Here is a 16367-nt window from a genome sequence, read left to right on the forward strand (position 1 = left end):
ATGCTGCTATGGCTACCACACTCTATCCTACAGTAGTAGGGGCAGAGGCAACAGTGGTTACTGGCTTAATCACAAGACCCAACGTCACTTAAAAAACAGACAATTGAACTAAGTTCTCTTGACACGTAACATTCATCTTTCATCATGTCAGATGGAATAACACGACTGTTAAAAAAGATTGGAAACTAGTGACTTTGATTGGAAAACGAAGGCTTAATTAACATTGTATTTTTATTAAGGGAAACGTGATAAATCTACCACCACACATTTTGCTACTAGCGGCAGTGGTACCTAGGGTCTAAATCAAGGAGAAAGTCTCACCCTTACCTCTCCCAACCTACACATCAACCCATGGCTAGAGTGTTGCATTAACTCCATCAGTGCCCTTTACATGAATCGTTGCAAGTTTGATAAAAGCGTTGAAAGTAAAGTAATGTAATGTAATTAGGAATGCATGATATGGTCCCCTCCCAGCAAATGTTCACCAAAAAATCGGTAAATGACAGTGTCATTTACCGCCAAATAACTACAAACTCTTCAACCAAATGTGCTGCCCCGAAAAAAAAGAAAAGAAAAAAAAATGTATAACAGTGTGTCATTAGATGGGGTGTTTTGTATGGAAATGTTTTCCACTTAGTGATGTTTTGAATATTAATCATGGAAAAAAGAGGAGCACATTTGGGCTGGTTAAGTGGTGTATCCAAAGCCAGTCAGCCACACACACTCAAGCTGGTGTGTGTGCGTGCGTGCGTGCGCGTGTGCGGGGTGGATAGCAATTGCAGTGCTGTCTACATGTAGTGGCATACTCGGGAGTACATGTCTGGCCCTGTGCCGTGGGTGTACAGGCCGTCTCTCTCTCTCTCTCTCTCTCTCTCTCTCTCTCTCTCTCTCTCTCTCTCTCTGTCTCATGTTAGCGTTGAGGAACGAACAGCATTGGTCAGGCGAGCTGTGCCCTGGGCTAACGTAAGGCAAGTGTTAGCCCACATTAATGTCCGGCCCTTAGACAGGCACACACACACACACACACACACACACACACACACACACACACACACACACACACACACACACACACACACACACACACACACACACACACACACACACACACACACACACACACACACACACACACACACCTTAGCCTTCCCACTCAGTCCCGCTTTGTGTAGTCTTTGAGCTGTCAGTGCACCCATACACCTAGCTAGTCCTAGTCCTAGTAGATAGAATTGTATATATGGTCAAAATATAAATAGAACAAGTTGTGAGCTAAAACAAGGAGTGCATGCGTGCGTGGGTGCGTGCTTGTGTGTGTATGCGCATGCATTTTTGCATTTGTGTTGGCATTTATGTGAAGAGGATTGTTCGTGTACATCAGTACCTGTATCTGAGAATGGGTTATGTGTGTGTGTGTGTGTGTGTGTGTGTGTGTGTGTGTGTGTGTGTGTGTGTGTGTGTGTGTGTGTGTGTGTGTGTGTGTGTGTGTGTGTGTGTGTGTGTGTGTGTGTGTGTGTGTGTGTGTGTGTGTGTGTGTGTGTGTGTGTGTGTGTGAAAACGCAGTGTGGCAGGGTGGGCTGCTCCCCACTTCTTGACCGCAATTAAACACAGGCACCTCGTAGGGCAGGCCGTGGGCTGCGACTTTGGAGGAACGCTATTCCCTCCAGGCCGCTAACTTGGCAAGCTACAGTCTCTCCCTCGCACGCATGCACGCGCGTACGAACACACACACACACACACACACGCACACACACACACACACACACACACACACACACACACACACACACACACACACACACACACACACACACACACACACACACACACACACACACACACACACACCAAATACACTTGTGTATACACACTATCCTTCTCTCTCTCTCTCTCTCTCTCTCTCTCTCTCTCTCTCTCTCTCTCTCTCTCTCTCTCTCTCTCTCTCTCTCTCTCACACACACACACACTCCCAGTTCACTCACATTACCCTCCAGATATGCAACTTCAGGCTATTTGCAGTTTTTCCCCCTGATTTGTTCTTAGTTTTTTTTTGCTCTTTTATACTTACATTTATATACTTTATATTTTTTTACTAATATATATTTATACAAAAAAAAAACAATCAGTAACCATCAGTCCATACAAACCCCGCCAAAAATGTTGATTGACTTCAATATTAAGACAGAACGTGCGGAGCGCCTAGGATTAACAGCTTAATGGCGTGGGCCTGCTAGCTAGTATGTAATCTTTGTGTAGTCAGTGGCTATTACTGGCCGCAGCAGCCCTGCTAATGCTCTCTTCTCATCTCCGCTCTACTCCTCTCCGCTCCTCTCTCCTCTTCTCTCCTCTCATCTGGTCTCCTCTCCTCTCCTCTCCTCCCAAAAGGCTTACCTGCACAATAATTGACCTTGAATGCGATCGGCTTCTCTTTTCATCCAGTTCTTCACAGTTGATGTTTTTCTCTTTTCTTTCTTCTTTCATCCTCTATGACTATACTTGATGATACAATTTAGTTTTTGGTAGGTCACTTGAGCTTGATTTGTTTGTGCCGGTTAGATTTTGTTTGTCCTTTCCTGTTATTCAAGAAGACGTTTAATCATTTAGAGCTGTTTTTATTAACTGAGGCATCAGTCAGAATTTGCAAAGTAACTGAACTTGAAAAATATTAGTGTATTTTTTTTTCAACTTCTCAGTTTATTAATTCAAAAGAAAAGAAATAAATGTTTTACAAGAAATCTGATATTGAGTGTGCTGAAAGCCCAGTTCCTGCCCTGTCTAACTGGAATCCAATTTCTCTTGAATTTGACAAAAAAGAGGCTCACTGACTGTCTGTCAGGCAAGCAGGCAGGCCAGTGACACTCTGCCAATCAGCATGCCGGGCACCAGATGGCAGGCCGCCATTGGCCTAGGATGTCGAGGAAGTGGGAATGATGCAATGTGGGGAGAACCAATGGCGGGCCGGTTGGTCGGACCTGACTGGGCCTCTCTGGAGGAGCTGTTACTGGCTGGCACAGTGCAGAGGATGGGCAGGGGGGGCAAGGGGGGGTGGGTGAGGGTTGGTGGGGGGGTGGAGAACAGGTGGCTGTACTGGGAAGGGGGCATATTTTGTTGATGCACGGGAACTACCCCCTGCGAGCCTTTTCTGGAATGGGCGTCGCGGACACGGGACAAGAGCCTCCTCTTTAGGCTGTTGATCCAACACAGCACCTCCTCGGGGATTGAAAGAAACAGGGCTCTCCACCAGACGTAGGAAAAATAAAGCCTATGGGAGAGGAGGACCCACTGCTCCTGTGGAAAAATCAAAATCTGTGTGCGTGTGTGTGTGTGTGTGTGTTTGTGTGAGAGAGAGAAAGAGAGAGAGAGAGAGAGAGAGAGAGAGAGAGAGAGAGAGAGAGAGAGAGAGAGAGAGAGAGAGAGAGAGAGAGAGAGAGAGAGAGAGACTTACCTTTTTTGGATACAACAAGAACGCTGCATGTCGCAGAAATGCTACATATCGCACAACCAATTTGACAAGTTTCAGTGAAAGCTGCCATTCTTTCCATGGCGGTATCATGTGTAATAAACAATTCACCACTTCCAATCTGTGTCTTCCCTTGCATATATGCATGTACACAAACATACACCTTGTCCTACAAATCTGATGCCTCATTGTCAAAATTTCTGATTGATATTTGAGATGAATTACACTGTGAACTCAAAACACTGAAAATGACGAAATCTCACCTGCGAGTGTGCACGTCTGTGTGTGTGCGCGCGTGCCAGCCTTTCCTTTTCCCCACTAGTTATTTTCTTACCTTATTTTTTGGGTCCATGCAACGGCTGAAAGATCTTTTACAGATAGAAGGCAAGATTTCTTTTTCAGATGGCCTTTTGCAGACACGTGTCGTCTCAGAGAGCGATTGCATGAATATCGCTGATGTGTTTTTGATGTTTGAATGATACGTTTAGTTTTTTAAAAAAAAATCTGGAGTCAATACTAAAATTAGATAAATAATCCACTACTAATTCAATCGGTTTGCTTAGAATCAAACTTCAAAGTGAACTTCTAATATGATTGTTAGTGATGGTTTTCTCAGATGGTCCAACTTTCCAGTCACCCACCTGCACCAACTTAAACCCAACAACCTAAACCACCTTTCTGGTCCCTGTGGTGTCTGTGTATTTGAATTAGGCGTACCACTAGGGTTTCACCTGATGTACAGATGTTGACCTCTGCACTCCATGCTACAGCCTAACAATGAATCAACATACATTGCACTTTACATGGTAAACACTAAGAGAGTACTGTGGGACCAAATACACTCTAGTAGTTCATTTGACTCTGTAAGTGTTGAATTAACACTGCATGTTGTGTAGTGGTATTGGAATAGGGTAGATAATGTCTCCCTATTAAATGTATAATGTATCCCTATTAAACATACACTGTTGATCTCCATACAGTCTACTTGTTTAGTGTGCATTGCCCCCATTGTATTCATTTGCACAATCCACTAGAAAGCGGCCTTCAAGAGTATGTCTCTGTCTTTCTGGTTGCCTGTGTAATGGCGAAAGACATTGCCTGTGTGTGTGTGTGTGTGTGTGTGTGTGTGTGTGTGTGTGTGTGTGTGTGTGTGTGTGTGTGTGTGTGTGTGTGTGTGTGTGTGTGTGTGTGTGTGTGTGTGTGTTCGTGTGTGTGTGTGTGTGTGTGTGTGTGTGTGTGTGTGTGTGTGTGTGTGTGTGTGTGTGTGTGTGTGTGTGTGTGTGTGCGTGTGCACGTGTTAGAGAAGGATGTGTGTGTGTGGTCTGCCTGTCTGCCTTTCTGTCACCTGAGTGCGTCTGACCTCAGAGAAACGATCGTTTCCATAAAGAAAAAAAGCGATACACACACGGTGTGTGTGTGTGTGTGTGCGTGTGTGCGTTCGTGTGTACACATATGTGTGTGTGTGTGTCAGCCAAACTTCCCCAGTAATGAGAGTGAGAGTGGGGGCAGTAGCCGCTCTGTGCGGTGGGTGCGTGGCTCATATTGAAGTGTAACTAAGCGTGCAGCAGAGTAGAGTAGGGAGTGGAGAGTGGCGGGCTCAGGCAGCAGTAAGCAGAAGGGCTGAGGGCCAGAGACAGAGGAGAGGGGATGACACCCATGATTCATAGCCTCCTGCTACCCTGCTGGGCCACACACTCACTCACTACTGGGCCTGGGAGACACACTAGAGAGAGAGAGAGAGAGAGACCCAATACACAGATATTTCTCTTTATCCTTCTCTTTCTGTCTCTTTCTCATATTTCTCTCTCATTTCTCTCATACCCCCCCCCCTCTCCCTCTCTCTCTCCCTCTCTCTCACACACGCACACACACACACACACACACACACACAAGCACGCACACGCACACACACGCTCACTCAAGTCTCCTTCTTGCTCATTGTCTCTCTTATTCACCGTCTCTGTCCCATCACCCCCTGCAAAGAAAATAAAAAGCAGCCGACACACTGCATACCACACACACCAAACATGCCACAGTTTTGATTGCAGTTCGAGTCTGCATTGCAGTATCTGGGTGTAAATCCCCCTTAAAATCTAGTTTGTAAAATGGTGCTGTCCTGTAAAATCCTTTTTATCAATACTGTAATGCTGCATGGAGACTTCACTCACGTGAACATAATGTTGTTTGGAGACAAAAAGTCTGTGACATCAGAGAACCCATGGCAGCTTTTAAGTCTGTCCAAGTCATGTGGCTTGAACAAGATTATAAATTGGGTAGTTTATACCATAAAATGTGATCATAATATTAATAATTGACCAACTTTAATGATCAAAATAGGTATACTGCACTTGAGGGCACGGTGTTTCAGTTGGCTAAGACACTGTATCATTAATATGGGGACCCAGGTTTACGTCCAACGTGTCAAACTTTCTTTATGCTTCCCCATCTCTCTCCCAGTCATATGTTTTCCTGTCACTCTCTCACCGTCATATGTCAATAAAGGCATAAAATCCCAAAACTATGTTTAATGAAAAAGACACAGACCCTTGTTAAGGTATTCCTTGATCAGCTTGTATCTGTTGTGTTCTTCTGGGTCTTTTGGGTATTGAAAGATCGCAAATGTTTTAAAAATGGAATTGACTTTTCTGAAGTGAAAATGAATATCCCTATGGAACAAGAAAGACTCTAATTTGATCTTTACAATAGCTTGATGATGAGTGAATAATTAATAATTAAGTGAATAATTATTATTACATATTTTCTATCTGTCTGTCGGTCTATCTATCTGTCTATTTATGTGTCCATCTATCTGTTTCCTTTGTCTTCCACCAGGCAAGCAGGTGATCCACCCCAACCAGATCAGGGCGGTGCAGGAGGAGTTCTCCCCCAGTGCGGAGAGAATAAGCTGGGCAACAGAGCTCATTGCTGCCTTTGAGGAACACCAGAAGTTGGGCAAGGTGCCTCCACACATTTCAATTTTATCTCATGTTCCCCATATTACTCTCATAGTTATAGTTATTGTTGCCACTTTGGTTCACAGTCGAACAACAACAACAAAAAAAGCAGCCAGTCTCAAAACCCTGAGCCGCCGCGAGCAAGCAAGCCCTTGCGTCTTATGCACTGTGTCTGCAGTAATTGTTTCGTTAGATGTGTCTCGTGCCCACTACTGCTTTGCCTAATGTGCTTTACCTCCTTGGCACGGGCAGTAATGGTCGCCCCGGTGCTTGAATGGGGTCCTCTGGCTCTGAAGTGGCCTCCAAGTGCATTGTGGATGATGCGGAGAGCAATTAGGGCTCCAGCGATATTGTTCCCAATTTATTGCATCATTGACTCTTGTGTTTTGAGTGTGTGTGTGTGTGTGTGTGTGTGTGTGTGTGTGTGTGTGTGTGTGTGTGTGTGTGTGTGTGTGTGTGTGTGTGTGTGTGTGTGTGTGTGTGTGTGTGTGTGTGTGTGTGTGTGTGTGTGTGTGTGTTCTCCCCCCTTCCATCTTGCGTGTTTTTTTTTTCTAGCTCCGGCACATAGTAAATTGAACAGTGTTGATTCATTGCTTCAAGAGTCAAATATTAACACCAATAGTGATGATGTGACTCTTGAGTGTTGAGTGTTAACGCTGCAGCATGTACTGTGCAGTGGCAGCAGTAGCAGCAGGGGCGAGAGCTACAAAATCTGCCCCCGTCCCAGCACCTTGCTGCTCCACTCCCAGTTAATTCCCACACTGAGTATGGCCTCAGGGGCACCTCCAGTGGATCTCATACCCCCCCAATCCCCCGCTTCTTGGCCACCTTTGGCTTCCAAGGATTCATTATCCCACGAGCCAATGTCTATAGGCCTAACCTCCCCTCCACCCACCATCTCCAATTTACTCCCCGTCATCTCGCTGCTCTCACGAGCTGCAAACAGATTTTTTATTTGTTTGTTTGTATATTTATTTATTATTATGATTATGTTTTTGTAATTTTTTTCCTGATTCGTTCAATCTTCTCCCCATTACAGTGATGGTGTTTCATTTATGCCCAATAATTTGGGAGCTTGTTTGGGATCAATTTTAAGATGCTGTTTTAGAGGGATGCGATTGGAGGAAAGTTTTTAGATTGTTTAGATTAGTTGTTTAGCTCATCTGCATTATTGAAACAGGTTTTCTGTTTTTTGTTTGTTTGCGGGCTTTTTTCAGCTGAAGCTATTTAACACATTGAGTACCGACGACGCAATAATGCGTTTTTCACGCCCATGCGTTGTATACCAAAACGTAAAAATACGTTTTTGCATTTAAATATCATATTTTGAATCTACACCCTTCAATGGACAATATATGTGATTTTGGTAGCTCTGTGATGGACATAAATGACAACATTTGCAGTCCAAAGTTGTTTGATTGTTATGATGTTTGAGTGTTATGATTTGGATATTTTAATTTAACTTACCAAGATGTCTGGATGCCAACCCATGTCGCCTATCGCGCTGCCTGCATTGATTTCCCTAGTACGGTCACTGTAGCATGTGTTGTCTCTGACTTCACGCAATAGGTAAACACCATTGTATAGTGCCTGGAGTATCTTGAACTTTCTGGACTTGCTAGACCTTTACCAGATCCTTTGATCCAAATGGCACCCGATATGTGATTGCAGTAATGCGCTCCGATTTGGACGTTTGATCGCCAAAAAGATAAGTTTCTGTGTCTTCCTATATGTGAGAAGCCAGAAGCTAGCATGGCTACATATCATGATTCCCTGATTGTCGCTCCCAACGCAGGACGCTCCCCTGTCGGCTCGCTCCCACTAGCCAGACTGTCGATCAGGGTGGGACTACACGTCCAGGAGTGATAGAAACACCTGGGACTACACGTCCGGGAGCGATCTCAGTTGGGAGTGTCCATCTGCCACCGCATATGATTCGGATCGGATGGGCTAGGCTACATCTAAGCATCATATCATTTGGATTTGTTGTCAATGTTGGGCTATTATTTCGGGAGTCATCGGGAGCTATTTTAGCAAATGTCTCACCCTCTGCATGTGTGCAAAGAGTTTGTGTTCAGTCCACGTGAAAAACGGGGATTTCAAAGGGCATCGATTGCTGGTGTCGTAGTGTGACAGAGCAGGAGGTGTGCTGCCGTATTCGTGAATCGTGCTATGTTGTTGTTTCCCTAGTAGCCCACGATCGGTAGCGTGTATTGTGTCTGACTTCACGCAATAGGTAAACACAGAGACCATTGTATATCGTGCCAGGAGTATCTTGAACTTTCTGGGCTTGCTACCTAGACCTTTACCAGCTCCTTGGATCAAAATGGCACCCGAATTGTAATTGGAGTAATGCGCTCCGATTTAGAAGTTTGATTGCCAACCAGATAAGTTTATTTGATTATTCACCCCTATGTTGAACTGTCTTCCTGTATGTGAAAAGCCAGAAGCTAGCATAGATGGCTACATATGGATCGGATGGGCTACATCTAAGCATCATATCATTGGGATTTGTTGTCAATGTTGGGCTATTATTTCTGGAGTCATCGGGAACTATTTTAGCAAATGTCCGACCTTCTGCATGTGTGCAAAGAGCTTGTGTTCAGTCTGTGTGAAAAACGTGGATTTCGAAGGGCATTGATTGCCGGTGTCGTAGTGGTTTAGAGCAGGAGGCGTGTCTTGACGTGCAGGAAGATGTGTGTCAGAGCTAACCTTGCACCAAATTGTGATTAAAACCAACTCATCCCCTTTCAAACTCGTCACATTCTGAAGAAGCGCACCCTTCACAAAAACCTCAATATCTCCGATTGTGGCTGAATTCCATGGATACCCACTTCGGTTTAGCGTGGGTTTACTCGGCAATAAAAGCTCGTAGAGACACACAGTTTTCACCTACTAAGAGGGCAGCGTCTCCACTTTCAAACGAGTCATAACATATTTCAGTGGCCCTATCACATAATAAGCTGTGAGTCTACAAAAAAACGTAAAAAAGGGCTTAGAACGCTGGTATTCTATGACATAATTCCGTGAGCACCGCCGGTATTCAATGTGTTAAATAGCATCTGCTGTTATTCCGTCTGCTGCTATTTCATCTGCTGATGGCCCAATGGGCAAATCCCCCCCCCCCCTTTTTTTAACTGATAGCCTGAAGAAACAGCTTTTTGGCTGTGAAGTTATGCCCCAGTATGCAACCCCAAGGCGACACACTACTCTCTGTCTGCCCTAGCCTGCTGAACGAGACTTAAAGGGATATTGTGGATGAAATGAAAATGAAAATTTGAACATCAATTGAGTACGTCAGTATGTTTGGTGAGGAAGTTTTCTGGGCTAAACCATGGCATTTTCAAGTTGGACAATTTCTAGCTTTTCTTTCTGTTTCTTTCAATGGCAGGAGAAATAGGGAGAATGTCCTGGATCCGTAGGTAAAGAGTGCTCTTGACACAGAGGCTCCCTGTCTGTGACAAATATGCACATGGGTCAAAGACGTCCAAAAAGGAATTGTCATTCAGTGTAACGGATGCCTTCTGCTGACTGTAACTGTAAGAAACATGACTCTTTCTATTTTATTTTTTTCCAGTGAATTCATGAAAGCCTCGGCTGTCATCCATTCACTTGAAACAATTTAAAAATCATGTTTTTTTACCGTTATAGTCAGCAGAAGGTATCCGTTACACTGAATGACAATTCCTTTTTGGACGTCTTTGACCCACACGCACGTGCAGAGGGTGACCAGACGTCCCGGTTTGACCGGGACAGTCCCGGTTTGGAGTTGTGTGTCCCAGGTCCCGAGCAAACCCTCTCGGGACACAAATATGTCCCGGTTTTGGCCACCCACTACATTGCCCCATGTCTATCAGGGTAAATATATGGAAAAGATTACATGTTTACCGGTCACAATTAATGGCAGCCAGCGCTTGTATAGAAAGTCTGAAGGAGTCAGTTGCGATTTGTCATTCCTCCCTCTAAAATTGATTAGAATGCAGGAAATGGCATCTAAAAAGTACATTTTTTTCCTGGGGGAGGACCCCAAGACCCGCCCGCCAAATATTGTCCTTCAGTTACGCACGAGGTGTCCCGGTTTCAGGCTACAAAAATCTGGTCACCCTCGGATGCAGGTTTAGCCAAGTAGCATGTTGGTGCCTCAGTTTGATTAACAAGTACCTTTGTTATGCCATCACTGAAGTATGGGATGTTTTAGAGCTTGTTAATTGCTGAAAAATAACTGATCATAGATCTTTGACTTTGGCCCCATTTCTTTGCATTGGCAATGTTTTCCGCTAAAAGCTAAACATTTTCATTTTACGACGCAGTATCCCTTTAATCTCACTGAAATATCTTAAACTTTAAAGCAACACTAAGCCGTTTTGTCTTTGGTCATTCCAAAGATTGGAAGAATTGACTCTCATTCTAGCTACAAAGCCATGGCCTCCACTGCATGACTTTCTGCACTCATGGACGACAGCTAAACCAATTAAGAAATGCTTTGATTGCAAGTTGAACACAAGAAAATGTTGTAGAAACTTTATTTTAAGGTTGCAAAACACACACACATGTTCCTAAATGACTTGATCAGTATAGAACAGTTGCCTTACCGCGCGAATAGACCAGGCGCGATGCGATTCAAGTGACAGAGTGCAGCAGCAAGCGATGGTCACTGACCTCTATACAGTCATTGGCTGTCGCGGCTTGTCGACGAACCGTGTCATAGAAAGTTGAAAGGATTTCAACTTCAAACTGTCGCGCTCGTCGCGCAAATCGCTCTAGTCTCCAGAATCGCTTTTGTCGCACGACTCAATACAAAGTCAATTACTTCTGTCGCTCGCCTCGCTCTTGTCGTGGTAGGTGTATTTCTGCGGTGAGGCTTAGGGGAAGTGATGTAGAGGAAAACAGTGAAGGTAAAAATGGTAGCAATAGTCTGGCCATATCTGCCCCTCCCCCATGTCTTTCAACGGAATTATTGATCAGGTAGCGCTGCAAAACACTGTCACAGATCCACTGACACAGATCAACAGACAAACAACGCCCACTGTGTTTAATGTCATAAACGATGCCCTTTGGTCATAAAGTGAGAAGATGAGGCTATTTTGACTGTTCACATTCAGTCCAGGTCCATGCCCAACTGAGACAGTTTTGAAGTCCTTATTTCCAAGGGCTAGGTATCAACTAAAGCCTCATAAGAGGTCTTCAAGGCCTTGTCATTTTAACAGAAAGGATAAATCCATAAATGTGCATAGGTACACCTCAATAGGAATCAAAATGTGAATGTGACAGACAGCATGATGCCATTCTAATCAAAATGTGTTTTGAATTCTGACTAATGATCACACAAAGTAAAAAAAAAATCAAATATGTACTGATTTCTTTCTATACAACTGCAAAGGCTAAATCACCAGTCTGTTACAAAGCATGAGTTAATAAGAACTGTGAACTGTGTCAGAACTGTGTCAATATCTATCACTCATTGAAAAAAAAATGTTTTTGATGCTTCAGTAGCTGTAAATATGGAAGTTGATATTTTAATCAAGCCTTCAATATTCCAGAGCTACATAGCAATGCCCTAATGATAATGAATGAATATGAGGGAGAAGAGAGGGCTGATTAATCGTAGATCTAACACAGATGTAACGTATCACAGCATAGCCTCTATTCATTATGCTGGCTAATTGCAGCAGCTGTGCCGTGGAGAGGACAGAGAAAGCTGTGCACAGGTGCCCCTCTCTCATCTCTTTTCCTTTCTTTTTTTTCCTCCTCTTTCTCTGCACTCCTCCACTCTGCCCTGCTATCTTTCTCCTCTGCTTTCACAGCCTCTTCTCTTCTCTTTCCCTCTCTCCTCTCCCTTTCTCTCACCTGTCTCTTCCTCTCCTCTCCTATTTCTTCCTCTGTCTCTTCCCCTGTCCTCTCCTTTTTCCCCCCATCTCTGGTTCTCTTCCGTAATGTCCCCTCAACTCTCCCCTCTTCTCTTTTACTCTTCACGCGCCACTCTGTGCTCTTCTCTGTCATCTCTTCTCTTCTCCTCTTTTTTCCTCTTTCCCTCACACGTATGTTTTTCCTCCTTACCTCACCTCCTCTCACTTCTCCATATGCATCTCTGTTTTATCTCCCTTTCTCTCTCCTCTTCCCCTTTCCTCGCATTGCCTTCTCTCTCCCCTTTTCCTCGCCTTGCCTCTCATCTCCTGTCCTCCCCAATCCTCTCCTCTTTCCCTATGTTTCCCTCTCCCTCTCTATCTTTTCCTCTCCTCTCCTTTCCCTTCCTCTCCTTTCCCCCTCCTGTCCTCCCCACTCCTGTCCTCTCTCCTGTGCTCTTCTGTATCCACAGGGTGCGTTCACCTTCCGTGGCAGCATGATTGACATGCCGTCGCTAAAGCAGGCCCAAAACATCGTCACCTTGGCTTCGGCCGTCCAGCCCAAGTGACCTCCCCTCTCGACCTGCCCCCGACCACACCTGCCCAAACCTGACCAGAGCAACCCACCGCCCAGGGCTGACTTCTACCTGTGCCCCCATCCCTTCAGCCCATTCATCTGCAGGTCATCCAGAGACTGAGCCAGACTGCCCCTAACCCTCTCAAAGACATCTGCTGCCCATCCCTGATCTCTCTACTGTGCAGAGTGACGCCGATTGTAATGCTGATTTGTTTTAAATCATTTATAAAATGTCTGAAAATACTACATCCCTCTACGATTGTCTGTTTGGCTATTGTGGGTTGTGAAATGGCAACTTTGTGTGTGTGTGTGTGTGTGTGTGTGTGTGTGTGTGTGTGTGTGTGTGTGTGTGTGTGTGTGTGTGTGTGTGTGTGTGTGTGTGTGTGTGTGTGTGTGTGTGTGTGTGTGTGTGTGTGTGTATCAGGGCTTGACACTGGCACCTGCCAACCGGCCAAATGCTGGTAAAACTTGGCTGTGGCTGGTAACAATTTCAGTGTCACTAGCCAATTTGGCAGGTAGCTTATTCTATGGTATGTCATATCAGAATAGCTTATATTCAATTTCTGCACTTTGCCGCTTGTGTATCAATTGTTTAGTTCAAGAAAAAGCTCAGTTACTCAGTTTCTACTTGATTGTTTTATTTCCATGTAGAAATCCATGCACTCACCTTCTTGCTTTAATCACCCTATCTTCTGAGGTTAAATGTACAGCGTAGATAAAAAATGAAAAATAAAAAAATTTAAACTGTGGCTAGTAGAGTAGTTGGATGGCTAGTGACTCAGGAAAAACCACTACCCACATCGGCTGGAAAGCGAAAAAGTTAATGTCAAGCCCTGGTGTGTATGTGTATGTGTGTGTATGTATGTATGTATGTGTGTGTGTGTGATGGGAGCAGTGGTTAATCTGGTGAATTCAAAGACAAAGACACTAGTCCTTCTTCTGTGTATGAGAGAGAGAGAGAGAGAGAGAGAGAGAGAGAGAGAGAGAGAGAGAGAGAGAGAGAGAGAGAGAGAGAGAGAGAGAGAGAGAGAGAGAGAGAGAGAGAGAGAGAGAGAGAGATGAGTGAAAGAGCAAGTGAGAGAGGGCTGAGTGAGAGATACCTATGCCAATGCCTACGCTGCCCAGAAATTGAGTGTGTGGTATTCTTGCATAATAGAGAGAAAGAGACCGACGATTGAAAGGGTCTATTTTCCAGAAGTGCCTTTTTTGTCCTGTTTGTATGCGTAAAATGTACCCCAGTACGCCCTTGTCTTTATGTACACATTTGTTTGTATGACATACATGCATGTATTGTGTATGTGTCTTTGCGTGTGTGTTTATGTCACAAATGATGTCCCCTTGATGCCAGCTCCAAGCCTCCGCCTGGCAAGAGGGTAAAACAAACAGAGGAGCCCCAATGTTGTTCGTGTGTGTGTGCATGCCTGTTGTTGTTGTGTCCGTGTGTGTGTGTGTGTGTGTGTGTGTGTGTGTGTGTGTGTGTGTGTGTGTGTGTGTGTGCGTGTGTGCGTGTGCCCCCTCTCTCTTGTCTTTGCTAGGCATAGGCAGACAAGGCGGTCGCCTAGGGCACCAAGCGTCTTAGGGGTGCCATTGATGCCTGAAAGTCTCAAAGAAAGTGAATGTCAAGTGAGAAAAAAAATGAACTTTTACCTTCACAATGATTATTCACGGGCGTAGGTACTCCGCTCTGCTCAATCAGATGTACAATGTTTACACATTCCATTTCTAAATGCACGATAAGGAAAGGGGGTGCTTGCCCAGGGCACCAAATTGACTAGCACCGGCCCCGTGCGGAAGGCCCCCAAGGCTCCGTTGTAGACTCCCCCTACTTCAAACAGGCGTGGAGGTCCAAGAGGGGCCAGCCAGGGTCCCCTTAAACCAACACTGTGTGCTTGAGGTTGGGCCTGTGTACATCAGTATCTCCTTTGTGTGGGTGTTCATGCTGAAACATGGCTTTGGGCAAAGGTAGGAGGGAGTGGTGAGTGGAGGGTGGAGGGGGATTGGGGAATGGTGAGGGGAGTTGTGGAGAGATATCCGAATTGGGAATGGTGGTGAGGAAGATAGAGGGAGTGGGGTGGAAGGGGGATCAGAAGGGGATTGGGAATGGTGTGTGTGTGTGTGTGTGTGTGTGTGTGTGTGTGTGTGTGTGTGTGTGTGTGTGTGTGTGTGTGTGTGTGTGTGTGTGTGTGTGTGTGTGTGTGTGTGTGTGTGTGTGTGTGTGTGTGTGTGTGTGTGTGTGTGTGTGCGTGCATGTGTGTGCGTGCGTGTTTGTGTTTATGTCACAAATTACTGTATGTCCCCTCGATGCCAGCTCCAAGCCTCCGCCTGGCAAGACAACAAACAGAGGAGCCCCAATATTGTGTGTGTGTGTGTGTGCGTGCGTGCGTGCCTGCCTGCCTGCCTGCCTGCCTGCGTGCGTGCGTGAGTGCGTGCGTGGGATGGGAGCAGTGGTTACTCTGGTGGACTCAGACTGACACTAGCCCTTCTGCAGGGCCTACAGCCTGAAGTGGCCTGATGTACATGAACAGTTTTACATGGTTCCACAAACATAATTGCACATGCACACATATGCCCAAATACACAAGTTATAGTAAAACCCACCAATATCCACACAGACACACACACACAGGTTCACAAGTATAACCACACACATACACACACTTTCATAAACAAACAGCAATACACTATGCACTGATGGTTCCAAACATGACCATATGTGCTCACACATACACACACACACACACACACACACACACACACACACACACACACACACACACACACACACACACACACACACACACACACACACACTACACAGACTCACGGTTGGAGACAGTTTGGCCATTTTCCTCCATGTAAATACGAGTGGCTTCTCGGATATGTTTCTCTCCCCTCTGTCGTTTTCCGTCTGTGTGTCACCGGCTGCGGAGCAGTTGCCCCGGTCATGGAATCTCTTCTGGCAGCATGCTCCTGTCATCTGGCTCTCTGTCCCTGACACACACTCACTCTTTCACACACACACACACACACACACACACACACACACACACACACACACACACACACACACACACACACACACACACACACACACACACACACACTCACTCACACACTCTTTCACACACACACACACACACACACACACGCACAGAGAGAGAGAGAGAGAGAGAGAGAGAGAGAGAGAGAGAGAGAGAGAGAGAGAGAGAGAGAGAGAGAGAGAGAGAGAGAAAGACACCCACACATATGCACATGCACAGACTGTCACACTGTGATGCTTGAGGGTTGATTACATTTCATATTTCAAGTCACAGTTTACACGTAGAAATACTGAGCACAACACAAATAGTAGCCTACATTTTGGTCACATATTTTTGTCATTGTCAAGTATATTTTCATGACAGTGTACTGTATATTGTCATCCTGTTTCTGTTGCAGATAACCCTTTGTCTTCCATTGGTGATGGTGCCTGCCTTGGAGAAAGTATTTTGGGGGAGATGAAAGCTGTAAAGAGGTGTGTGTGTGTGTGTGCGTGC

The 16367-nt window shown here is 45.2% G+C and overlaps 1 protein-coding gene across 1 annotated transcript in view; it reads left to right on the top strand.

Annotated features, from left to right (window-relative positions):
* The window catches only part of clybl (citrate lyase beta like), a 134117-nt gene extending 121040 nt beyond the window's left edge, over positions 1-13077 (top strand). The window contains exons 7-8 of the mRNA XM_063214550.1: positions 6290-6414; positions 12728-13077. Of these exons, the coding sequence (XP_063070620.1) occupies positions 6290-6414; positions 12728-12823 (221 nt within the window). The 3' untranslated portion in view covers positions 12824-13077. The remainder of the gene's footprint in view (positions 1-6289; positions 6415-12727) is intronic.
* The last annotated feature ends 3290 nt before the right edge of the window (positions 13078-16367 follow it).

Source organism: Engraulis encrasicolus, chromosome 13, assembly GCF_034702125.1.
Source record: "Engraulis encrasicolus isolate BLACKSEA-1 chromosome 13, IST_EnEncr_1.0, whole genome shotgun sequence".
NCBI classification, from domain to species: Eukaryota; Metazoa; Chordata; class Actinopteri; order Clupeiformes; family Engraulidae; genus Engraulis; species Engraulis encrasicolus.